The sequence below is a fragment of the Cebus imitator genome, unplaced genomic scaffold (assembly GCF_001604975.1).
Source record: "Cebus imitator isolate Cc_AM_T3 unplaced genomic scaffold, Cebus_imitator-1.0 Scaffold317, whole genome shotgun sequence".
NCBI classification, from domain to species: domain Eukaryota; kingdom Metazoa; phylum Chordata; class Mammalia; order Primates; family Cebidae; genus Cebus; species Cebus imitator.
Window position 1 is genome coordinate 2,219,160 of NW_016107632.1, and position 26,809 is coordinate 2,245,968.

Sequence of the window (26,809 nt, forward strand, 5' to 3'; positions counted from 1 at the left end):
ACAACCCACACAACCATACAGAGCCACCTGGCACAAGCCCTGCTGATTCCTAGAGAAGTAAAAAAAGAAAAGAAAAGAAAAGAAAAAGCTCAGATATGTCAGTGGCCATGCCTCACATTCTAGGCAGAGCCCTCGTGGGGCAAGAGTGTTTCAGGGAGGAGGTGGTCCCAGGCAAAAGCAGCCACAGTTTCCTCTGCAGAGGATTTAATCTGGGGACCCGGTGTGTGCAGTAGTCCTGAGGTCACCCCTGGGGACAGATGACAGCAATGACCAGATTGCCACCTCCCCATGCATGCACACCACAACTTGGCACACATAACCCCCTTGCAATCAGCCCAAAACCACAGAAAAATCTCAAATAAACTGAAATTCAGTGTCTGCCACTCAGGCACAATGAAGATTCAAAAGAGAAGTCCCCTGGAGTCACAGGCACGCACGTGCACACACAGACACACACACACACAAAGAATAAGTTCCATTGTGTGCATCCAAGGTGCACATACACTGGAATTTTTTTTTTTTTTTTAGTTGCTGTGCTCAGCACACATTTGTTGAATGGATGCTGAACGCATAACAAGTAGGGGTGCATGTCTGCATCCCAAATGGGTTCTGCCCTGATTTAATTACCAGAACACATCTGTCTCCCTGACTAGACTGTTAATGGCTTGCGGACAGGGACCCAGTTTGTTCAACTTTAAATCCTGCACACGAATCCTCTGCAGAGCTGCTCATTGCCTGAGTGTTCAATTGAATGACTAAGTACGTGGAATTTTTCTCCAGTCTCCAAGATCAAAACGCTCCCCTCACCCTGAACTCCCCTCCTTCCCCTCTCACCTCTTCAGAGAGCATACGAATTCCCAAGGCCTGGCGCAGAAAGGAACGAGGTGCCCCTTTAATGCGGTTGTCTAGTGCCACCGCACAGCCTGATAAATCAGTGTGCTAGGATTTGGGACATGTCCGCCTCCAGCCGAGGAGCTGTGCTCTGCCCGGCAGCTGTGAGCCTGGCTTAGTCTGAGGTTTGGGGCAGTGAGGTCAGGATTATCATGGGGTAGGGGACAGGAGGGCTGGGCCCCGAGATAGATGCTGAAGGGTAGGGGGCTCAAGGTTCCTTGTTCTGGGAGCCACTGAAGATTTATGATGCCCAGAACCTGGGGCTTCCTAGAGATGGTGCCCAGAGTCGTGGCGGCATTCGGGACCCTAGTGGCTTGGGCACCTGGGCTGTCCCAGCCCACCAGGCCCTTTTCCAGTCCCCTTTCCACACCCTGTGCTGCAGCCTGCTCCCTGGCTGTCTCAGTGACATGCCAACCTCTTCTTCCTGACTCTCGCAAGTAGTACTTAGCTATTCCACCCATGCGCTCTGCCTTTGCAGTTACGGATTTTGTCTCCTGGCCTGTGTTTGTAAATTACTCCCCATGTGTGTGTCCTTTCTCGGTGGCCAGAAGGTCAGCAGCTGCCACTGGCTGGCTGCCCAGCTGTCTCCCTGGCTGCTGTCCCTGCTGCCTTCCAGGCCATAGTTTGAGTCCCAGCTCTGTCACTGACTAGCTGGGTGACCTTCCCATGTTACTGAAGATGCTGCAGCCATGATGACGATCCATTCCCTGGTTCTGTCCCTCTCCTCTGGGTTCCCACAGCCCGGCGCACCTGTCACTCTCTCCTCGTATTGCAGAGGTCCGTTCGCTGCCTCCCCCCACCGGGAGAAGGGATTCCATGGCTTGGGCCAAGGCTGTCTCCTCCATTTCCCCATGCCCTGCACTGGGCCTGCCTCTGAGTGGTGGCCTAAGGAGGGTGGGCTCCTGTCCCTCTCACCCTCCTGCCTCTCCTCCTCCCCTTCTCCTCTCCCCTGAGGCTCTCTGCACACACAAACCCAGGATGTGCCTTCCCCCCATTTCCTCCTTGATACTGGTGCCCATGGGGGTGTCACTTACTCTAGGAGATGAAAAATGCCAGGCAGAGACTGAGGTGTTGCAGGGTGTTTTATTAAAACCAGGTGAGTCACCGCCACACCCGAGAAGGCACACACATGTTCCAGATGCTCAAACGCTTCCCCAGCTGCCCTGCCTGGCCCAGATCTCCTCCCCACGGGAAAGGGACATTCTGCTGTCTTCAAGGGACTGGTGATGCGTCAAAGACTTGTTACTGTCAGGCGTGGTTAATAGCTTGGATTCAGGGTTACAGCCAGTTTGGAGACTGGAAGAAGTTAGGGTGGGATTTAGAACAAAGGACAATGAAGTCCGACCTAAACCATGCAGAACACGGTGAGCCAAGGGCCGCTCCCAGCTCCTGGGTGGTGGCATTCCACGGGGAGGCCCACTGCTGGGCAGGCAGAGCCAACTTTGGCAACCCAGCCCCGGCCCCTCAGCTTCTCCTCCTGCCCACCTCTACCAAACAAAGCAGACACTCAGAAGCAAACTCTACACGGCTACGCGAGATCAGACCCCGCCCTCCCCTGGACCCCGGGGCCCAGGCGGGTGGGGGTGGGGGCGGCTGGGGCCTAGCCCTGGAACCCCAGCTCCTTGTACTTGGCGGCCATGTCGTTCCGGAACAGCTCCAGCGCCTTTTTCATGGCCCCCTGGGCATCGGCACCAAAGTCTCCAGGATGCTTTTTCTGCAGAACGTGGACGATGGCGTCCGAGATGAACTGTGTGCAGGGAGGGCGAGGAGAAAAGCTGGTCACTGGGGTGGGACAAACCAAAAGCCAGATGGCAGTCAGGCTGCCTCCCACTGCCTCTTTATTCCAGAACCATGTATTGAGCACTTTGTTTTCTTTTTTCTTTCTTTCTTTTTTTTTTTTTTTGAGATGGAGTCTTTCTTCTTTGTCACCTTGGCTGGAGTGTAGTGGCGCGATCTCAGCTCACTGCAACCTCCGCCTCCTGGGTTCAAGTGATTCTCCTGCCTCAGCCTCCTGAGTAGCTGAGGTTACAGGCACGTGTCACCACGCCCGGCTAATTTTTTTTTGTATTTTTAGTAGAGACAGGGTTTCACCATAATAGCCAAGCTGGTCTCGAATTCCTGACCTCGTGACCCACCCACCTCGGCCTCCCAAAGTGCTGGGATTACAGGCGTGAGCTATCACACCTGGCCTGAGCACTTTCTGTGTACCAGGTGAGATTCTGTGTGACGTCCATGGATGAACCCCTTTGATCCCCACCACCATCATGAGATAGAGACTACCACTACCCTCGATTTACAGATGCAGAAACTGAGGCAAGAGGGGTTAAATGGAAGGGGCATTTAAGCCCAGGAGGGCCGGCTTCGGAGCCCGCACTCTTACCCACGGCCCCTTCACTTCATCAGGACGTGGACCCCACTGAGGGCAGGCGAGAGCTCAGGGCACCACCCACGTGGGGGCAGCAGAAAAGAAGGGAAATGCTGGGATTTCATTATTGTATTCAGGATTTTGCAATCAGAAATTCTAGAAAGGAACTATTTCCATTTGTGTGTATGTAATGTTTGCACTTAATGACTTGGTATGGTTATTGTTTTAAAGATCCTATTTTGGGGACACAGCCTTCTATTTTTTCTATCAACCACAGAAACACTGGTGGGAGGGAAGGAGAGAGAGGAGGAGGACAGGGATGAGGATGGGGATGAGGACAGGGATGAGGCCCACGGCTGGCCCCCAGGATGGAGAACGTCTGCTATCAGTCTCAGTGTTGCCATTTGCTTTAGAACCCACAGTCTCATTGCCCGGACAATGGAGCTGGGAATGGGAAAATGTAGAGGAAGCGTGGGGCTGCCTTAGGGATGGAAAGACCTGTAGATGTAAAATGCTACTGTGCTTTCTCAACAGTTAACCAGATTTGATCCCAGCCACAGCCCGGGCTGGTGCACCAAGGAGTGTCATTTCACAGAGGGGACAATCAGGTGGCCAGACCGAAGTCACGCAGGAAGCAGAGGACAGAGCTGGACTTGTGTCCAGGAGGCTGTGGACAGGCCACTGCCAGAGCTGGGAACGGAGGCAGTGGCCGAACCGAGGCTGGGGTTCTCGTTTCTCGGGGCCCCAGGGTGCAAGTGACATAAAGCAGGGATAGTCAGGGGTGGGACGTGCAAAGGGAGCTCAGAAGCATCAACACCCCGGAAACCCCTCTGCTCAGAAACAGGGACTGCTCCACAAACGCCTACCTTTGGGCATCGAGGTAGACACCTACCTTCACCTTCCATTTCATAAATGTCACAAAACTAAATAGGGGCTCATGGGGTCAGGAAGAAAGCCCAGTCCTTAGAGACCTTGAAGAACCAAGTTCCAGGGACACCTCTGCCCCGACCCCATGTGTGACTTCACCCACCCGGATGACCTGGTTGGACCCCCAGCTCAGACGTTCTCTGAGCAGGGCCACAGATATCTACTAAAAAACTGTGGAACGGGCCGCTGCATAATTGAGAAATGAAAACACCCTGGGCACCCACCACCCTGTGCAGCCCCTCAGTCCCTCTGAGAGATCATCTGTCCACAGGTGAGGTGGAGACCGTCTCAGGAAGGGTGTGGAAGGAAGGTCCCTTCTCATGGGAGAAGCGCAGACACCTGGGCTCTGTCTTAATTTTTTACAGAGATTATGCATCAGACTTCACGTGTTCTAGTTGGAACTGGGTTCTGGTGGCTAACTGGCTGTGATACCTTGCCAACATGGGTTTTTCTCTCCAAGCCTCAGATTCTTCCCCCCTAGAGAGAGAATTCAGTCATTGGAAGTGTATGGTGAGCCCGTCATGTGCCACTGAGGCACAGAAATGGTAGCCCCTCAGGAGCTGAGTGCCCACGGGGCGACCGCCAGGCAAGAGACAAATTCTAACACAGCCTGGCAGTGCTCTGGCGGGGAATGAGGATACAGTGCCATGGGGCAGGGAGGGGCTGGCAGATGGAGTAGCTGATTGCCCTCACGGACCTGGGGGCCCAAGAGGAGGAGGTGGCTTCTGCACTGGGCCTTGGAGAATGAACAGGGATTTGCAGAGAGAAGACGGAGAGGCAGGGATGACCCCCCGTGCAGAGCAGTCTGTTCACGCTGGGGATGTGGAGCAGCTGGGCTGGAGGGGTGCAAGGGTTGAGCTACAGAGGGGTGGTGGTGGCTGTCAATATGGTGCCACAGTGGATTCAGAACCTGGTTGCAGAGTATCATAGATCTGACTGTACCTCCTGGCTTATCCGCTGTGTGACCTTGGGCAAGCTACTTAACCCCTCTGAGCTCCCAGATTCCAAATCAGTAACATGGGGATGAGAAAGGCACCTGCCTGGGGCAGAGACTGCTAATTACCATTTCTCCCTTCTTGCTTGGTAACAGAACACTAGTCATATTTGGAGGGGTAATAGACTACCTTTCCCAGCTTCCCAGGCAGACAGGGTGCTCTGTCTTACAAAGAGCGTAACTTCTGGCCAATGAGATGAAAATAAAATTGTTGGATGAGATTTCTGGGACTACTTACACTCCTCAAAAGAGAGCATTCTCCTGCTTCCAGTTGGGAATATAGAAGAAATGCCTGGAGCTCTTGCAGCCATTTTGGCCATGAGGCAACTTTGAGGATGAATGCCATGTGCTAGGCATGGTGACAAATGCTCACGGTAACAGCAGTTAGGGGCTGGGATTCTGCAGTAATAGAGACCCGCGTTTGAATCTTGGCTGTGCCGTTATCCACCTCTGTGACCATGGACAAGCTACTTAACCGCTGCGTGCCTCAGTTTCCCCATCCATCGATCTAGTGAATATGATAATGGTACCTACCCATGGAGAGCATGCAAGTGTGCACCCAATATCCCCTCTGCCCTTCCTCTTTGGAAATAAGATGTGAATTTGGCATATTAAATTAAAGGTGCTGAATGTGTTCATTCTTAAGGATCCCAGGAGGAAGGCAAAGCGGGTGTCAGTCCCCTTTACAAAAGAGAAACCTGGGGCACAGGGAGGAGTGCAAAGATCATCCCACAAGTTAGCGGATGAGTTGGGACTTGATCCCAGATCCCACTGCCCCACCCCGAGGCCTTCCCACCGTCCTCCCACCCGCCTGGGTCTGCCTCCTACCTCCAGGTACTTGACGGGGATCTTGTGCTTGGTGGCGTGTGACTGTGCCAGGGGCTTCAACTCCGCCTCATGCTGCCCTTTCTTCTTAAGGATGCCACCCAGGGCAGTGAGCACAGTGGCGCCATGCTTCTTCAGCTCCTCAGATGCCTTCATCTCATCCTCTGATTTCAGGTGCTTGAACTTGTCAAACTTCTCCAGAGTTTCAGGGTGACCCTTAAAGAGGCTGTGGGCACAGAGAGGGCTGGAGTCAGACATGGGAGGCTCAGCGTGAGGTCGAGGGGCAGCCAGACTAGAGTTCAAGTTCAGCTCCCCGTCTTCCCAGCTGTGTGACCTTGGGCCATTCACTTTACCTCTCTGTGGCTCAGCTTCTTCATGCAAGGCACGGGGATAACTTGTCCCATAACTTAAAGGATTAAGTGAGATGATGTGTGCTGTGTACCGACAGGTGCTGTCACACGGTGAGTGCCGTATAAATGCTTGCTATTGTGATTTTTACTGTCATCGTCATCTTCTTTACTATGAGGGGCAGGAAGGAAAAAGCATCTTGGCATTGCTCGCTGGCCTCACTCCAATTTTCCCCAAGTTGCCTAGAGAGGAAATGGCTGAGTGGAATCGTGAGTGGGCAAGGAGCACTGAAGCTGAAGGACCCTGGACTAGATGAGCACCTACTACATGCCAGTTTCCATAATAGACTCAACTTGTGTTTTCCTTTTGAGTCATTCATATTATTCCCATTTTACAGATGTGGAAACAGAGGCTCCGAGGCACAAAGTCACCTACTCATTATTGCAGGGGTGCCGTCCAGAAAAGCCAGGCTGGAATCAGGTCTGAGTGACCAAAATAGCAGTTCTAGTCCACGCTGCGACCATCTCTGCAGCTTCCTGACTAGGGATTGTCCTTCAGCTGCTTAAATACCTCCAGCTACAGGAGGCTCACTCCTGCCTGTGAGGGCCACTCCACTCCAGAGCAATCCTCACACCCAGAAACCTCTTGCTTGTTTGGAGCGCAAACTGTGACTCTCTGAACCTCCCAGTCCCCTCACTGTGCAGATGGCGAAGTGCCCTGGTGGGAGCAACCCGACCCAGCCCTTCCACAGACCAGCACCCACTCCTGCCAGGCATGCAGTGAGGTACCCCAGGGGCCTCTGCTGGGACTCTGAGCAGCCACCTCCAGCTCTAGACCTCATGCCTTTTCACTATGAGCAGGCGAGTGCTGGTCAAAGGGAGTCAGACCTGCCCTCTGGGTAGAAGTGAGTTTCCCCTTTTTACCCACGGAAGACCACGGAGAGAAGTGGCTTGCCCAAGGTCACGTGGCTGGTCAGTGGCAGAGCCCAGACCCAAACACAAATGGGACAGTTTCCTATTCCCACCCTGTCCCTGTGCCACAGCCTGAAATGCTTGGCAGGGGCAACCTGTGTGCCCAGGGCTTCCTCTCCTGTCCGATGGTTTCATTTCCTCGCAAAGCTCCTCTTTCATGGACTCCAGGTTCCACGGCATCCCTGTAGCAGTACACAGTGTGTACTGTGGCCACACTTCAGCTCACGCCCTGAGCCACCCTGTCCAGAAGTGGTCACAAGGAAGCACCTGATCCCCGCTGTCTCTATCCCAGGGTTTTATGAGGAGGATATTTTGTGACCAGGACGCTGAGCTCCTCAATCTGAGAATGAGCTCATGGGTTTTTTTGAGATGGCGTCTCGCTCTGTCGCTCAGGCTGGAGTGCAGTGGCAGGATCTCACCTCACTGCAGCCTCCCTCTCCTGGGTTTGAGCGGTTCTCCTGCCTCAGCCTCCCTAGTAGCTGGGACTACAGGCGTGCGCCACCACACCTGGCTAATTTTTGTATTTTCAGTAGAGACGGGGTTTCACCATGTTGGCCAGGCTCGTCTCAAACTCTTGACGTCAGATGATCCACCCACCTCGGCCTCCCAAAATGCTGGGATTACAGGCGTGAGCCACCAAGCCCCGCCATGAGTTCATGTTTTTTAAGAGCCACCTCTGTCCAACAATCTCCTCTTCAGCTTGTGGTCAACTAAAGCCCCCAGCTCTTCTTCATGAGACCTGCCATAGCTTCTCGTCCTGTCATTGAGCAGTTGATGACCCGTACTCCTGAACTGCAGAATTTGCATTTCTCCTTCCTGTTTTCAGCCCCCCATTCCAGGCTCAGCAGCCTAGTTCGGACGTCACGATCAGAGATAGTTTCTGATTTTGAGTGAAAGCACTGAACTGACACGGAGCACCTGCCAAGGGTGGGAGTATTTTCAGTGCTTTGCGTGTATTAATTCACTGGGTCCTCACAGCAACCCTGGGAGGTAGATACTGTTATGATCTCACTTAAAGGAAGAAGAAAGGAAGAGGGCACGCCTCTTTGCCAAGGTCACAGTCAGCAGAAGGAGAAGCAGGAAGCTCAACTGCTGTTCTCTGAAGGACAGAGCTTTGTGTTTTCCTTCCCTTGCGTTTTCCTTTCCTTCCTTATTTCTTCCTCAGGCACAGGACAAGCACGAGACACATGGTCCTTCCTTCCTTCTCCCCACGGCACAGGAGAGAGGAGAAGGAAAAGTTGGAAGAGTTTTCAACATCCTGGCCCAGTGGGTTTGGGGCTGGGCTCACACCACGTCTGCATGTTTGTGTTAGGACACAGGATCTTGGAGCAGGTGAATTGCTGATGTTATTGACAGAACACATTCTTTATTAGGAATCCAGGATCCCGGGACTGGACGGACTTTGAGATCGGCAATTCCAGCCCCTTTCCAAACACACAATTATTTTATCACCCAAAGAAACACACTCTCAACACCATTCTCACATGCTTATTATTTGATCAATAATCAGATCTCCCATTTGGAAAAGGCCTACTAACTTGCTACATTCAACTTCAAATAGGAACACATGGGCACGCACAAATGCACACTGCGTTAAACAGAGGTGGCCGGGTGGGGTGGCTCACGCCTGTAATCCCAGCACTTTGGGAGGTGCAGGCGCGTCAGGAGTTCGAGACCAGCGTTGCCAACATGGTGAGACCCCGTCTCTACTAAAAATTCAAAAGAATTAGCCAGGCATGGTGGGGGGGGGGGGCGCCTGTAATCCCAGCTACTCGAGAGGCTGAGGCAGGAGAATTGCTTGAACCCAGGAAGCGGAGATTGCCATGAGCAGAGATCGTGCCACTGGATTCCAGCCTGGGTGACAGGGAGACTCCATCTCAAAAAAACAAAAAACAAAGGTACTAGCAATACTAACTCATACCAATGTGACACTTACTTTACGTTCACAGTGCGGACATATGTTAACTCATTTTAAAAGCCTGATGGGGTAGATGCCATTTTGCAGAGGAAGAAACAGAGGCACTGAAAGACCGACTAGCTGGGGATTTAACCCAGGCAGCCTGGCTTCATATCTACCCTCTTGATGACTCTTCAGGCTTTGCTATTGTTACACAAAGATATTTACATGCAAACTAATACCTACATGGAAATGTATCAACACCTCACATGTGTACGTGCGTGTGGGCTCTCACAGATGTGTGTGCACATTCACATGCGGGCCTGCACCCTCACACAGAAATACATGTAAATATCTCCCAGCACATGCCATACACACACACACACACACACACCCCCACAAGCCTGAACCACATACATTCACTTTCCCCATGCTGGGCATGGTCTGCCACCCTGCCCAACTTTGCCACCTCACCCCAGGATCCTGTCCAAATCCTCGTGCGTCACAGACAGCTTGTCTCTGACACCTTTAGCCCAAGGATCCCTGAGCTCCTGACTATTATTATCTGGCGACAATGATCCTTGAACTCCAGCCTGACAGATGGAAGACCGGGCACGCACAGGTGATGGCCCGAGGTCAGGACACTGAATGGAGACTGTCTGGGACAGAACAGGGCCAAGGATTTGGGATGCAAGGCAGCTGGGGGTCTCCGACATGTTAGGGCCCGCTCCCCACCCCTCCGATATCTAGGGAAGAGAACAAAGAACGGACAGGTATGGAAGCTTGAGTTCTGGTCCCAGTTCTGGCGCCAAGGTGCTCTGTGAGGTTGAAGCCACTCAGCCTCTCTGGATCTTGGCTCCTCCATATGTAAACCAAAAGGTAGGTCTAGATGATTCCTCCAAAAGACTCATCAATGCCTTACTTTCCACTCTCTGCACCAGACAGCCAGGGAGAGAGTCCATGTTTACTTTATTAATATTTTTGGGGAGACAGGGTATTGCTCTGTTGCCCAGGCTGGAGTACAGTGGTGTGATCTTGGCTCACTGCAGCCTTGATCTCCTGGGCACGAGCCTCCTACCTCAGCCTCCCGAGTAGCCGGGACTACAGGCACACACCACCACGCCCGGCTAATTTTGTTTATTTTTTTGTAGAGAAGGGGGTCTCACTATGTGTCCCAGGCTGGTCTTGAACTCCTGGACTCAAGCGATCCTCCCACTCTGCTTCCCAAAGTGCTGAGATTACAGGCCAAGGCACTACACGCTGCCCCATGTTTAAACAGCAGAGGAGAATTGGGCTAATTTGTGCCTGCCAGATTATTCCAGCACACACAGCTGCCTGCCTCCCGTGGACCCAGGCCTTGCAGCTAGGAGTGCCCCCTACAGGCAGCCACAGATGACCCTTCTCCTGGATTCGCCAGATAACAGCCACCCAGAAAACGAGCAGATGGAAGCCCCTCACCCTGTGGAAACGGAGAGAGGGCTTTTCCTCTAGTATTTCAGAAAGCCCCGTTTGCCTGTGTATCCAGCTTCAACCCTGCTGTCAGTGAGCTTGGTTCATCAGACACATCTTCAGGCCAAGTCAGAGAGAAGGGAGGTCATTTCCTGCTGTTCTCTGAACTGAGGCCCAAGCAGACACCCACATGAAACATGGAGCACATGCTCAGATCTGTGAAAACCACCCCTGGCTCTGCTGGAGCAAAAGAACCAGACTGCGCATGGCAGCCCGTCTTGAGTGTGGCAAGGTCATGGGCAGAATAGCATAGCGGTCAAGAGCAAGGCTTCTGAGCCTGGTGCGTTGGCTCACGCCCGTAATCCCAGCACATTGGGAGGCCAAGGCGGGCGGATCACCTGAGGTCAGGAATTAGAGACCAGCCTGGCCAACATGGCAAAACCCAGTCTGCACTAAAAATACAAAAATTAGCCGGGCATGGTGGTGCACACCTGTAATCCCAGCAAGACTCGGTCTCAAAAAGCAATGAGCAAGGACTCTGGATCCAAGCTGCTTGAATTTGAATTCCAGTTCCTCTCTCAATTTTTTTTCTTTTTTTTCTGAGATGGAGTTTTGTTCTTGTTGCCCAGGCTGGAGTACAATGGGACCATCTCGGCTCACTGCAACCTCCGCCTCCCAGGTTCAAGCGATTCTCCTGCCTCAGCCTCCCGAGTAGCTGGGATTACAGGCATGTACCACCACACCCAGCTAATTTTGTATTTTTTTTAGTAGAGACGGGGTTTCTCCATGTTGGTCAGGCTGGTCTTGAACTCCCGACCTCAGATGATCCGCCCGCGTCAGCCTCCCAAAGTGCTGGGATTACAGGGGTGAGCCACTGCGCCCGGTCTCCAGCTCCTCTCTTGCTTGCTGAGTGGCTTTAGGTAAGTTTCTTAACCTCTCTGTCAAATGTGGTGATCATAATAACATCTACCTCATAAGGTTGCTGTCAGGCTTCAATGAGTGAAAGAAACACGTCAGACAGAGCCCAGCAATCAGTATGTACTGAATAAATGGTTGCTGTCTTTCTCCTCCTCCTCATCTCTACCCTCATCATCATCACCATCACCCAGGAGTTTTCACTCCTGCCTGTGGCTGTCACTAACCAGTGGAGACTCTCAGGCCCAGTTCCTCCCTGTAGTGAGAAGCAGTGACCATCAGCGGTGATTTTCAAACGTGTTATGGCCTTGAAATCCTTTGCTCCAAAACACAATGCCAAAGTAAATAAAACAAAAAAGGTTTGAGTAAAGGAAGGAAAAAGGGGAGTGTGGAGCCCACGCCGGAGCCCCCCTCTCTTCTGAAGCCCCCACGCCTGGAGCCGGAATCTTCAAGTGACCTTCCAGCTTCTGTGTTCTAGAACTTTATGTTCATGTACTTACAGCAAAGCCCTCCGTGGTTTACAGACTGGGCTTAACGGAATTTGCCCTCTTTTACAATCAGAAGACTGGAGACATAACCTTTCAAGGTCAGGAAGAAAGCCGAGTCAGTATCCAGAGCAGAGCCAAGATGCCAACTCCTACGGGGGTCATTTGCAGCTCTGGGCTTGAGCCCTCTCCACCCTGCCCCCCGGGAGGCCATGCTTCCTGTTCCCAAAACACTGAGAAGGCAGAACCAGCTGGCGCGGTCTCTGCGTGCCCCACAGCATAAGATGTGACAGGGCACCAGGCTTCTGGGACCTTCCAGGGGCCAGCAGTTCTAGGCATCATGTCTGATCCCTGGCCCCTGGCCCCTGGCAAGCCTCCCTGAATCTCCCTGATGACGCAACACCCTGAGTCTTCTTCAAGACGTCCAAGTCACTGCCTTAGGAATGGCAGCTCCCAAACCACCTTGGAAAGACCTCTGCTCTGCAAACTCTGGTCTCCTACCTCCATGCCCGACTGTCCTGTCTCCTCTCCAAAAGCAAAGGAGGATCGTGGACTCATAGAATTCCAGGGCATGACAGTGGGATGAGATCTCAGAGACCATGGAAGATAATCCCTTCACTCAACCAACAAAGAAAGAAGACCCAGAGACGGAGAGACTTGTCCAAGGTCACACGGCAAATTGGTGGCCCAGGAGTCAATGTCAATGTGTGTGTGTGTGTGTGTGTGTGTGTGTGTGTGTGTGTTGGTGGGGGGAGCATTTTGTGCAATCCAACAGGACCTGTTACAGCCTGCTGACAGGAACAGAAGAAAGACATAATGAACACACCACAATGCCATTAGAGTCAACAGAAAACTTAACCGTCCTTCTTCAAGTGTTTCTAGCAAGGACACTAAGGGCTCAAATTTTAGATAATGGAGCTTCCAGGACCAGGCAGGCTCCCGAGGCAGACAGAGGCTGCAAATGGGGAAAGCCCAAAAGAGACCCAAAGGAAAACTGAGTGGAAGAGGAAAACAGGCGTCGGCTCACCAATAAGGAGAAACGAATCTGCAAATTAAAGCACCAAAGACAGTCCGATCACTTACGGCAAACCTGGAGCCCACTGCCTCCCAGAGGCAGAAATGTTGATTCATAACCCATCAGACTTTTGACGGAACCAGCCCAGAACATGAGGGAAGGGACCCAGAGAAGAAAAGAGCGTAGCACCATTTGGGATGGAAGGCAACGGGAAGATGAGAGTCTACGTACAAACCGCAGCCACCCTCTATTCACAGAACTCAGATTTTTGTTTTCGTGGGTGTATTCCAAAATCCCCTGCAGTAAAAGGCAGGATATACTTGGAGACCACACCATTCCGAGCTCTCAGACTGGAGACATATCCAACGCCAAAGGCCACTAATGAGGCTCTATCTTCTGTTCTCTAATTGCAATGCTTTGAAAGGTCCCTAGTCTGGCCTTCATCTGTAATAGCTGCTAACATTTCTAGCACTCGGTATATGCCAGGAGCTACGCCAGGTGTCTTGCACGCGTCATCTTATTTCATTGTCACTTCTCCTCTAGGACGTAGATACCAGACTATCCCCCTCGTGGTACAGGACAGGACATCGAGGCTCCGAGAGGTTCAGGACCTCCCAAAGGTCACCCAGCTACTCAGTGGCAGAGTCCAACCTAGAACCAGATATGTCTCCCCGTGAAGGCCATCTCTTAGACATGACACTTTAACAGCATTTCACAGGCTGTGACTCTGAAAATGTCCTCCCCTTCTCAGTCCCTTTTTGTCCCCATCCTGTAAGACAGGTAGCTGGACACAATCTCTCAGAGCCCTTGTTAACTCTGACTGTCTATAATTCTAAAATTCTTCCTGGTGGACTCTGAGCATCCAAGGTTTCATTCCCAAGCTTCCTCCAGCTGCTGACCTCAGCCTGAAATGGATCCCTTTCCCTCTCCCGAGTCCAATCCCTGACACTTTAAAGTGAAGAAAAAGCAAGTGAGGGTGTTAACACCCTCAACTAATGCAGCCAACGGGTCTACGGGTGCACACTTTCCACCCTTGATCTTAGGGTGTGGGTGGCAGGGGCGGTGGAATCTCTTCCTTTTACCTGATGAGGACCTCCTGCCCATGGCTTGGGATGTCAGCCTCCACCTTCCCCCAGACGTTCAGCACCAACTGCCATTCCCCGTCGCTGAGCCCCATGGCGCAGTCTGAAGAAGACAGAAAGAGCAGATATGGGCTCACTGGGTGTCCTGGCCCCAACAGCTGGGGTTTGAGGCCGCCTGGCCCCAAGGGCGTTTTTATACCTTCCGGGGTGCTTGACAAAGATCACTCGATGGCTCGCTCTTCCCCTCCCCTGCCCTCCTTCTCTTTCTCTCTCTCTCTCTCATCCAGGGAGGGGTCTAATCTTTTCCTTTCTCTAGCCCTCACATGGGAAGCTATTTTGGGGCGGGTGCCATTGTGGCGAGGCAGGACAGCTCAGGCCACAGGGGGGTGGGGTGGTTGTGTGTGTTGAAAGAAGGGGAGGAGGTTGGGCACCGTCTGGACTCTCAGAACAGACAGAAAGGGCACCACTGAGGCCGATGCCAGCAGCCTGAAACCCAACGCTCCCTGCGGTCAGCCCTCCCAAGAGGACCTGTCATGTTTCTAAGCTTGACCACCAGGCACCCCGGCTGGCCCCAGGACCGTCCTGGCCCTTCACAGCTTCTCACGCACTGTCTGCTCCTTTGCCAGAGACCCCTCACCCCGCCAGAAGTGACAGAAAGGAACTAGATGCTTTTGTGCTTATAGCCAGGTGGTCCTGGGCAAGTCCACCATCTCTTAAAGAATTCCTGGCTTCATGATCCTGCCCAAAGTTTTCCATCTGAAAAGGTTTTCTTGCCATACTCCTTTGAGACACAACTAATTGCTTCCTCCTTTCCTTTCTTTGTGTGGGTTCCTGTTGCATTGCTTCCCAAGGGGAGTCCTATTTCCTGGTTTTCTTGCCAGCTTCTCCATTAGGATAGCAGCAGCCAGCACTCACGGAGACTTCGCTGGGTGCCAGGCCCTGTCCCAAACACTTAGCATTTGGTAGCTCATTTAATCCCCCCAAGACCTCCCTATGTGATAGGTACTGACACTATCTCCATTAGTTGAGAGGAAGTAGGGAAACATCACAGATGCACAGCTAGTTGCTGGCAGAGCTGGGATTTGAACCCTGGAAGCCAGCCTCCCTTATTTTATTTCAGGAGCTCCATTTTCTTCATCCCTGTAGCTCATGGGCCTCACATAGTGCTCTGTGCCAAGTTTGAACTGAATAAATGTTTGTTGAGTAAACAGGGGATGGTCTTGCACAGAAAGTGAGTGGAAGATGATTAGCCTTATCTTCCATCCATCCCTCCTTCCATCCGCCCACTTATACATCCATCTATCCATTCATCCATTCATCCATCCAGCATCTTTTTCAATCCATCCATTCACTCACCTATCCATCCACCCACCCATTCATCACCACCAATCCCTCCATCTACCCATCTGTTCCTCCATCCATCCATCCACGCACCCATCCATCCTCCACCCATCCACCCATCAGCTCATCCTTCCACCCATCCTCTCATTCATCCATTCATCATCCCTCTCTCCTTCCATCTATCCGTCATCCACCAATCCCTCCACCTATCCATCTATCTGTTCATCCATCCATCCATCAACTCATTCATCCACCCATCCTCCCTCCATCCATCCATCCACCCCTCCCCTCATTCATCCATTTATCCCTCCATTCATCGTCCCCCCATCCATCTATCCATCCATCATCCGCCCATCTCTGCATCTATCCATATATCTGTTCCTCCATCTCTCACTCCATCCATCCCTCCATCCATCCATCCACCCAACCCCTCATTCATCCACTCATTAACCCTCCATTCATCATCCCTCCCTTCATTCATTCATCTATTCATTTATCCATTCATAATTCACCTGTCCCTCCATCTATCCATCTGTTCATCCATCCATCCATCCACTCATCTCACAGACAGTGATAGACCACGTACTGTGTGTCAGACACTGCTGCATGCTGAGGACAACAAAATCAAATAAACAGATTCCTGTGTCCAAGAAACTCAGAGTGTCTTTAGGGAGGTAACTACGAGGAATGAAAATACAGTACAGTTTATTGAGTGCTATGTTCAAGGAAGTCACAGGCCCTTCCTTCCGTCTGCACAGGACTTTACAAAGTACCTCCCTGGCAAGATGACATCTAGTTTTTACAACACCTCTAGGAGGTTGCGAGCACCACACCACTTTATATCTGTGGGAGGCGAGATTCAGAAGCGAGAAGCCAGTGTTTGGTCCGTCCTGGGTCTGCGCTGGATGTGTGAGTAACGACTACCCCACCTACACAGCTTTTTAAAGGTAACTGCCCTGCCCCAGCCCTGCTGAGGTGCAGGTGTAGCCAGTCAAGTTCTGGGGCACTCGATTCTCCCCCAGACCTGCTGCCAGTCACAACCAAGCTGAGAAAGCCGATGTCAGGGGCCACTGATTTCCCGAAAAGTCAACGTCTCCTAGCTCTGCCAGTCAGATCCCGTCTTCAGAAGGTGAACAGGGATGTCTAGTAAGAATCGGACAGGTAGGAAATGTAGCTAGAAAAAGAGTCAGATTCGAAGAATCCCTGAACTTAGAGCTCTTCAGTAAAACTCCTCAGAACGCCCTCTGTGCGAGTCTCTGAAGCCTGGCCCGTGACGGTTCTCGGATCGCCATGAGCCTCCACTCCCTGTAGGAGCCCTGTGTCTCTTTTCAATGAGTCCTGTGTACTGAGGCAGCTGACTCCTAACAACCAAAAGGGTCTGAGGCACTGGCTGCACATCTGCTGTCCCCTTCCCTGGTGACCATTCCAGAAGTCAACCCCGAATGCTAGGCCAGCTGACCCCCGAGGGCCCATCTCTTTAGCAGTGGAAGAAGCAGTAACAAAATGAGTAGCTAAAAATGCCATGGAGGTGTCAAAGGGGCTCTCATTCATTCATTCAGCCATTCATCTGTTTGTTCCTGTGTTCATTCATTCATGCAACAGCCGAGTACTGAGGCCCAGTCTGCCAGGCCCAGCCTCAGAAGGAAAGGCAACTTTGAGAGTGCCTACCCCGGTCTCAGACCCTCGGAAGCTTTGACGCTTACCGCTGGTCACTCGCTGGGGGTGAGCCCAGGATGTGAGCGGGGAGGGCAGAAAGAAGGTGATGGCACTGAGCTGTGCCACGCCTGACCCAGGGCCACCTGCCCTGTGCACTGGGGAAGGCTGGGGGGGACACATCCGAGACTCCCGGGGATTGAGATGTGGGGTGCGGTTTTCAAACGCCCCGTGCCCTCCTGGGAGTCTCAGAGCACCCCGAATGACTACTCAAATCCCAGCTCTTCTCCTATCTCTGGCCTCCTGAGTTGTCTGAGGACAGCCTGAGCGTTTAAAATCTCATCAACCCATTACCGACGCTGAAGTGTTTAATACGAAGCTATCATCCGCTTGGCAGGCGCTCCCATGAACCGGCGTGCCCACAGAAACCTGTAGCTTTGAAGTCGATGGAATTTTTAAGTTTTACCATTTAAGCTAATGGGAAGGCACCGACATCTGTTTGTACTTACGCATCTCCACAACAGAGCAGCATTACCTCACAGTTGCCATGGCTACCCGGACCATCAGCTCTGTTTGGGGTCTATTATTATCCCCGGGGCAGAGAAGCTGCAGACGCGTTACAGGAAAACCAGGCTGCCTTCGTGTGCAAAACTTTCTGCAGCCTTACACACTCATGCTACACACACACGCGCACACGCACAAGCACACACATGCAGGGCACGTTAGGCTGACACCCAATGGGGAAAACTGGATCCCACCAAGTCAGGCCTCCTCTTTTTCCCTTTCCTATCACAGAATCCTTTGAATCCAAAACTGAGGCTCGCAGAATCATCCTCTGTGCTCCCAGTTCTGGAGTCTCGAGATCCCAGAATTAAAATTCTAGAGTGTCAAAATCTTCAACTTTTCACCACCCGAGAAACGGGGGCTCTAGATTCTAGACTCAGAGAGAGCGAGAGGCAGAGAAGTCTAGAATTATAGGGCTGTAGCATCCCGTGGCTAAAAGAGGCCTTCCACAGTATTTTGTCCAATTTCCCACCGAATGTAGTTTTCCCTGCAGATAATCGTCTGGCATCTGCTTGAGTACTCCTGGGAGTGGTGAGCTCACTACCTAAAGCTTTAAAAATTCTTTTTCGTGTCGAACCAAAAGATGCCTCCATGTCACAGTCACTCCCTCGTGGTGGCTCCGCTGGCTCCTTGAGAATAGAGAGGCCCAGCCGAGTCCATCTCACAAGAGAAGCAGCAGGCCCATCTAAGACCTTTCTTGTCCAGACTAAGCACCCTCCCCAGGCAAGGTGAGGCGGGGGCCTCCAGCTGGAGGAGAAAGACAGGCTCTGCGATCTTCAGTCTCCAGCCACTCTCACCTCTAGTCACATGCACGCAAAGAGAACGCTGTAGCAAGGGGCGTCCAGCACCCACCTGCGCAGGTCTCTGCCCCCCAGGCAGCTGTGCACGTGGCTCCCCTATTTTTATGGTCAGAAAACCCAATCTAGGTGAGCTGGGAATTTGCTAGCCCTTGGACAGCTGACAATTCCCTTCGGTCAATCTGGGATTAAGACTCCACCGGGGAGAGCTAAGATGTGACAAGGAGAACTCTGGCTCCTCAAAGCCGGGAGTCCCCGCGGTCTCCACCACTCCCTTCCTCCTCCTTCTGGGAACCGGCCTTTGCAGGCCAGGCTGGGCAGCGCCTCCCTCCTGCCAGCAGGCCCTCCCCCCACCCCACCCTCAGCTTAGCTTGTGCTCCTGGCAGAGGCTCCCTCCTGGACCAGCGCCAGGCCAGGACTCAGAGCAGAGCTGGGGCCTGAGGGTTGTAGGACCCGTCAAGGCCCTTGACGGGCCAGCAGGACCCCCAAGCTTGCTCCAGACCCCAGAACCCGCCCCCCAGGCTGCTCCTCTCCAGCCCCTTAGCACCATCATACTGACCACAGCTTCCCTTCTCCCCAGCTGTCCTCACAGAGCCTCCAGCCAAGCGGCCAGGGCTGGGGGTGGGGAGAGGTGTCTTATAGCAGCTGGGGAGAGGCACAGGGAACTAAAAATACAGTTTACATGACAAGGCTCCTCCTCTCCCTGCAGGCCCAGAGGGGCTTATTGGAGAAGGGCTGGCAAGAACACAGTATCCTAATCCCCCAGTCAACAGGTGTGGCCCAGGACATTGGCCTGCCCCATCCCTTCACCCTGCCCAGCCTCGGAGGCTCAGAGTGGCTCCTCCAGCCCCACCATCCACCTGTCATCTGGACAGAGCCCAGTCCCACCTCCACAGCCACCCAGCCCCACGTACACCCGCCTCCCCGTTCTTCAAGGCTCGTTACATAGGAGCAGCTTTCCAGCTGGGACACCCCCAACCCCGCTCTACCCGCTCCCCAGCAGATGTGCCTCTTCCCCACTCTGGCTGCAGCACTGGTCCAGCCTTCTCATCTCCCTTGCTTTGGGGTGCACCCGTCTGGACTGGTCTCTCCCCATTCCTACCCTGTGAGAACCTCAGAAGCAGGAATATAAAAACCACACACTCGTATTGTACTTACTGCACGCCAGGGGTAGCGCTCCTCCCAGCAGCCCTTTCTTCTGCAGGAGACACTTTTACAAGCCTCACTTTACACTTGAGGCCCAGAGAGGTTAAGTAACTTGCCCAAAGTCACACAGCTAGGAAATGCCAAGCCCAAGATTGGAACCCAGGCAGTCTGGCTTCAGAGTCTCTGCTTCATGGCTAAGAACTGGTCTAATGTGGGGTCCTTCCCCTTCACTCTCTCACCTGCTCTACAGCACCTAGCAAAGGACCAGGCCAACATGCTCTTGGATTGTTTATTTTTGTATTGAGTCCATCCAGGGTCTTGGCTTGCTGGAGGCAAAGGCAGAGACAGCTGGTGACCTTGCCCCAGGGGCTGACGATGGGGGCCCTACTGCCATCTAGTGGCAACAAGGAGAAAAGCCTGCACCTCCAGCCCGCGCTTCCATCTGTGCTCTCGGTTTCTCAGTCTCTTCCCAGCCAGCCCGGAGGGGGTCTTTTTCTGTCTGTATGTTCGTGGCGCCTTGCCTAGACGACCATGGATGGCTTGCCAGATTATCAGAAGACGAATGTGATCTTTTAATATTGTGATCCAGGACCAGTGGCGTAACTTTCAAAGGACTATGCATTTTTTGTCTGTAAATGAAATTTTGGAAAGAATAACCTACCTCAAATGTCACTGTGAGGACTAAAAAAAGGAGCACTGGCCAGGCGCGGTGGCTCCTGCCCGTAATTCCAGCACTTTGGGAGGCCAAGGAGGGAGAATCACCCAAGGTCAGAAGTTCGAGGCCAGCCTGGCCAACATAGCGAAACCCTGTCTCTACTAAAAATACAAAAATTAGTGAGGTGTGGTGGTGCATGCCTGTAGTCTCAGCTACTCCGGAGACTGAGGCTGGAGAATCGCTGGAACCCAGGAGACAGAGGTTGCAGTGAGCCGAGATCACACCACTGCACTCCAGCCTGGGTGACAGAGTGAGACTCTGTCTCAAAATAATAATAATAATAAATAAATAATAAATAAAATTAAGAAAAAGGAGCACTGAGTGTGGTGGATACACAGTGGCAAAAAAAAAAAAAAAAGAAAGAAACTTCAGTCAAATTAAAGAAGAAATTAACTTCAGTCAAATTGAGAAGGCAGCGTCCAAGCTAGGTGAAGGCCTTTGAGGGGTGAATAGGAGTTTGTGCAGAGATGACAGTTGGGCTGCATGTGAATGTATGAGGGAGCGTTCTGCAGAGTGGTCTAAGCAGAGGTACCAAACGGTGCTGCAAAGCCTGGTGGGGATGCGTGGGGCAAGGGAGGCCGTGGGAGGTGACACGTACTTGGGAAGAATCCTAGGTGCCAGGCTCAGGTGATGCCTGAGCAGAGTTTTGAAGGATCAGTAGGAGTTTGTTAAGAGCAAAGTGAGGAAGGGATATTCCAAGCACAAGGACCAAGGCAAGGACTTGGGAGCTGAGAACGGACAGTCGCGTTCCACAGCACTCATGCTTACCTGGTGTGTGCCAGGCTCTGTGCTGGGCCTTGGGGGACCGAGGTGACACTACGTGGCCTCTCAGCTTTGAGAGGCAGTAGCAGGGAGGGATGTGTGACCTAATGTTGTCAGCACTTTCTGATCAGGGCAGTAATAGAGGCCATTCAGTATAGGGCTAAAGGCTTTGGAATGAGCCTTCCGGATTTGGTGGTTGGCCGTGTCATGTACTGCTCTTGTGATCCATGAAAAGTGCCATAACTTTCCAAGGTCTATGTTTTTCTTATCTATAAAGTGGAGATTTTGAAAGGAATAACCTATCTTAAATGTCATTGTGAGGATTAAAAGAGGGAGCACTCTGCATAGTGCCTGACACACAGGAAGTGTTCAGTAATTGCACACTGTGATATAAGGTACAGAAAAATCATGGAGGAGTGAAATGTTCATTCCACCAAGGAACACGTTACTGAGAAGGTGATGTCTGAGCAAGGTTTTGAAGGATCAGTAAGATTCTGTTAGGCGCAGAGTGAGGAGAAGACATTCCGAGTACAAGCATCAAAGCATTCAAGGACGTGGAGTTGGTGTGTTAGGACTAGGTTTCGTTGTTGGTAGCAGAAATCTCAAAATAACACGGCTTCAACCACAGAGTCTTAACTTCTCTTTCATGCAGAAGTCTAGGTGATTCAGACCTGACATAGCATGCTCCAGTGTCAGGAAACCAGCTTCAATCTACCTCAGTGCTCTGCCGTGTTATACATACAGTCTTCACCTCCTGATCCAAGATGTCTGCTTGAGCTCCAGCCATCGTGCCCTCATTCCAATCTGTAGGAAGGAGAAAGGGGTGAAGAACATTCTGCCACTATCTTGAAGAATACCTTCCAGAAGTTGTAATTAATACTTTATCTTACTGCAGAGGAGGCTGGGATATGTCGTCTTTATTTCTACACGGCCATATCACAAGATGAAAATTGGAATTTCTATTACTTAGAAAGAAGTGGAGAACGTAGATCAGATGAAAATGAGCGATTTCTATCATAGGAGACATAAAATAGCAGGCTATGCTGGGCATACAAATATTTTGGTGTTTCTGTGGTGGAAAACATGAAGGGGAGAGGGACAATTTGAGAAATAAACACAGGGAGCCGTGGGAGCCACAGACAGGTGGTCGTGTCCCCAGGGAGAGCCAGGGAAGGGTTTCCGAGCAAGGGAGAGCCACGGTCTCATTTGCTGTCCTAGAAATATCACACGAATTGCAGATGTCATTAACATCATGGGGAACACGTCTGGAGCCAGGAGACGATTCTCCCTAGCACTTTATTATAAACGTTTTTATACATGCAGCAAAGTGGAAAGAATTTCACATCGAACACCACCTAAACTCTACCACTGGCATTTTACTAAATGGATTTAATCTCGTTTATCTATCCCTCTACGCATCCATCTATTCTTCTTCTTTTGCGGCATTTTAGATTGCAGACATCTATCCGCTTCCCTGCAAAAACTCCGCAATACGTGACATGAACAAGAGTTTAATATTTGTTTGCATTTTTGCTTTTGCTGCAAGATGTAAAATTTCCATTTAATTGCACATGTCTTAAGTATACATTTGCTGAGATTTGACAACTGAATACACTGTGTAGCTCGAACTGTATCAAATTATAAAACATGGTCATCACCCCAAGTTCCCGCACCCCCTCCCCAGTCAATTCTGCCCCCAATTCACCTGCCAGAGACCATTGTCCTGATTTTTTTTTTTTTTTTTTGAGACAGAGTCTCGATCTGTCACCCAGGCTGGAGTACAGTGGCGCCATCTCAGCTCACTGCAACCTCTGCCTCTCAGGTTTCAAGCGATTCTCCTGCCTCAGCCTCCCGAGTAACTGGGATTACAGGTGCCCACCACCACACATGGCTACTTTTTAAAAAATTTTTAGTAGAGATGGGGTTTTGCCATGTGGGTAAGGCTGGTCTCAAACTCCTGACCTCAGGTGATCCACCCGCCTCAGCCTCCCAAAGTGCTGGGAGGAAGGCAGACATTTGAAAGCCTGTTGGGGGCCCCTGTACTGAGTGGGGTTGGGCTCGGAGCTGAGGGAGAGGCAGGGCAGAGGGAGACAGGGTTTCCAGGGCTTCCCTGCAGGTTGGACTTGGAGGCTGGGGAGAGTTGTTTAACCAGAGTGCCCGTCATCTGCTGCCCAGAGTTGAGTTTCTGGCTGAGCAAGCCGGCAGATGGTGGCGCCATTTACTAAGGCGGGTACCCAGGAGGAGGAGGGGCTGGGGTGGGTGGAGACCAGTTTCCTTTGGGACACGTAGCATCGGGTGTTCAAGGGACATGTGCAGTTGTAGGGATACCCATGTATCCCCAGGGCGCTCCTTTCTTCTGACCCCTGTGGAGGTGTGAGCTGTCCTCTGGTGAGGTGGTGGCAGGGAGCTGTCGCCTGGTTTGTCCCCCTCCTTCCTGGCCAGCCAGCATCAGCTCCATCAGGTCCCCTTCACCAGGAAGGGGAGGTGCCCTGCTCAGTCAACCCTGCAGGCTGCACCAGGGGCGTAGACAGGGCATGGGTGTGGTTACCTCTGGGTGGCAGGATCTGGGCGAGGAGACCTTACTCCCTAGGGGAAGCTGGGCAGCCGCCAGGCCAGGTCCTCTCCCTCCTTCTTCCACCTCAGCATCCTGCAGCCACACACTTGGTCTCTCTCCAGTCACCGCCCATCCTCATCCCAACACCTCCCCCATTCCCTTGAAAAACAAACCCCAGCTTCCCAGGAAGGAGGCGATGTCAGCTCTGCTTTAGGGAGGGTTCCCCAGGGAGGGGTCAGGAGAAGCAGAGAGGAAAAACGAAATCCCAGTCACCCTAGGCTGCACTTGGGTTTTCTTTAAAATCAAACACAACCCACAGCAGAGCCATCTCTTCCTTCAATGCCCATTTGCTCCTCGGGAGATATTCCTCTTCTTCCCATTCTCATGACGGACTCATTTCTTGGGAATCCATGCCCCGTCCTTATTCTGCTAAGACAGGACTGGCTTCCCCTTCCAGAGTTGCATCACAAAACATCCTGAATGTATCTGGCAATTTGGAGAAGCCTCAGTTTACCCCATCAGGCACAGGGTTAAAGCCTAAGCTATAGGAAGTGCCAGTGTAGAGGAGGCAGCAGATGCCACCTGGGGAGGATGTGAGGGAGGAAGAGAAGGACCCTCAACGGGCAGCGGTTCAGCATCATTTCAGAATCAGGAAAAGGAAGAGGAGGCGGGGAAGAAAACTTCCTAGAGGGGACGACAGGGTCAGGCCTGAGGGTGACCCATATGGAGGGTGGATGAGAAGGAAGCCTCATGAGAGATACTGAGGATGACTAAGGGCTTCTTATGTACCAGGCTTGGGTGAGGGCAGAAATACAAATATGGCTGCCTACACTGGTGTGTTAGTTGGCATGCTAGCAGCTGCAACGAACAGCCCCAAATCTCATGATGAGTCTTTTTTTTTTTTTTTTGACGGAGTTTCGCTCTTGTTACCCAGGCAGGAGTGCAGTGGCGCGATCTCGGCTCACCGCAACCTCTGCCTCCTGGGTTCAGGCAATTCTCCTGCCTCAGCTTCCTGAGTAGCTGGGATTACAGGCACGCGCCACCATGCCCAGCTAATTTTTTGTATTTTTAGTAGAGGCGGGGTTTCACCATGTTGACCAGGATGGTCTTGATCTCTTGACCTCGTGATCCACCCGCCTCGGCCTCCCAAAGTGCTGGGAGTATAAGCATGAGCCACCGCGCCCGGCTCATGATGAGTCTTTAACCATGGCTCAGAAGACTTAGTTCTCATTTACCTCCCAGTCCAACGCAAGGTGAGAAGAGGGCCCTCCTACACCCAGTGATTCAGGCACTCAGGCTCCCTCCCCAAGGACTTCCAAGACCTCCATCCCTCTGTATCCAGCGGGCAAACCACTGGAGAAAGAAATGAGGGTGGGGCAGGCATGGTGGCTCAAGCCTATAATCCCGGCACCTCAGGAGGCCAGGTGGGTAGATCACTTGAGGTCAGGAGTTTGAGATCAGCCTGGCCAATATGGTGAAACCCTGTCTCTACTAAAAATACAAAATTTAGCCCAGCGTGGTGGTGCACGCCTGTAATCCCAGCTACTTGGGAGGCTGAGGCAGGAGAATCGCTTGAACCGGGGAGGCTGAGGTTGCAATGAGATGAGGTCATGCCATTACACTCCAGCCTGGGCAACATGAGCAAAACTCTGTCTCAAAAAAAAAAGAAAAAGAAAAGAGGTGGAAGATGCTGTAAGGGGTTTTAGGGGTATGTCTGAAAGTGGTGCTCATTGCTTCTGCCCCAAATTCCATCAGCCAGATCACAGCCATGGGCACCACTTACTAGGAGGGAATGAGGGCTCTCTGTGTGCCCAGGAGGAAATGAAATTTCGTGACTGTACAGCATTGCCTGCTCAGTCATGACCCAAGATAATAATAATCATCTAGTGGAAAGATGAGAAAGGGAAGCTGGGAATGTAATATTTATATGAAGAATTTATATGAAGTACAATGAACAAAGGAAAACACACAAATTTATCCCTTACGCATTTGGGTCGTCCTTACTGCTGTGTCTGATCTCCGTTGGCTGGAGCCAGACCTCACAATCTAAACTAAAACCCGATTGGCTAACAACCCAAAACTTTCCTAAACGGGTAAAAGCACTGGAGAGCTGGGACATGCCTGTGAGCACGTCCAGCACAGATATCTTGGTTAAGGTACAAGGACATAGAATACACTACGTGCCTGTAAGCATGGCATGTCTAACAGCTATATAGGACAGGGCTTCACAAAGTTATTAGCACACTTATTCTTTAACAAGAAAGGAAACTTTAAAAGGGAACTTTTCTACTTTCCACAAGGTCATTCTTTTTCAGGTGAGTGTTGCATCACCACTGATCAAATACACAGGCGCTGCAGGGAGGTGCAGGTGCCAGGGGCTGGGGAGCGGGCTGATGGCACAATAGAGGCATGAAAGGTGGTAAGAGCAAAGTTGGGGAAGCAGGAACGCACCTGGAATGTTCAGAAAACCCAGAGAAGACCAGTTTGGCTAGGTCAGAAGTTTTGTGAAGCGATGGGTCACAGAAGCAGTTGGAATGTGGGCTTGGAGCACACGGAAATGACTTTGAACTTGAAGAATTTTGGCGGTTCTCAGCAGGCCCTGAGGAGCGGCTGTGGTTTCGGGTCAGGGTGGGGTGGGGGATCCCAGGCATCTTGGATGAATCATCAGGGTCAGTTAAAATTAGTCACCACGACCCCACAGGGAAAGCCAAAAGACAGTCTTGTGGCTTATATGGCAGCTGGGATTTTCCTCGCTGAGGGATCTTTGGCCTTCCTAGTTTGGAGAGGGGGGAGGTGGTGCTCTGCGAGGTCCCAGGAACCCTGCTGTGCACTGTGGGGCAGCACTCCAGGCTTCCGACCCTGGCAACAGGAGTGGGTGGGGCTGGTTTGACCCAGATCTCCGTGTGCTACCCTCTGGCCTCCAGGGCCCAGCTGTCCTGGACCTGCCAACACTTCCTGCAGGGCAGCCTCCATCACCCCCAGGATGAGCCCCATCCCCTTACTGGCTCTCTGGACCTTCATGGCGCCTTCGCAGCCCTGCTCACAGTTGTCATTGTGAACTGGATCATGATTTTTAAAGTTTCAATAATGTATTTTAAATTGCCTCCCCATTC

General features: G+C 51.9%; 1 protein-coding gene and 1 long non-coding RNA gene across 3 annotated transcripts; both read right to left on the bottom strand.

Annotated features, from left to right (window-relative positions):
• Positions 1-1,955: 1,955 nt before the first annotated feature.
• On the bottom strand, positions 1,956-19,186 carry MB (myoglobin). 2 transcript variants are annotated; one of them, XM_017504028.1, is made up of 4 exons: positions 19,079-19,186; positions 14,165-14,267; positions 6,006-6,228; positions 1,956-2,638 (listed from the first exon to the last, which is right to left on the bottom strand). In XM_017504028.1, exons 2-4 carry the CDS (start codon positions 14,257-14,259, stop codon positions 2,492-2,494), a joined length of 465 nt encoding a protein of 154 aa, XP_017359517.1. In that variant the 5' UTR covers positions 14,260-14,267; positions 19,079-19,186; the 3' UTR covers positions 1,956-2,491. The 2 variants fall into 2 exon arrangements, with proteins under 2 accessions (XP_017359517.1, XP_017359516.1); XM_017504027.2 differs by lacking the exon at positions 19,079-19,186 and adding an exon at positions 14,364-14,590.
• Positions 11,868-13,934, bottom strand: LOC108286322. The gene is made up of 2 exons (XR_001817892.2): positions 12,569-13,934; positions 11,868-12,160 (listed from the first exon to the last, which is right to left on the bottom strand). It is a non-coding gene; the product is annotated as an uncharacterized LOC108286322 (long non-coding RNA).
• Positions 19,187-26,809: the final 7,623 nt, after the last annotated feature.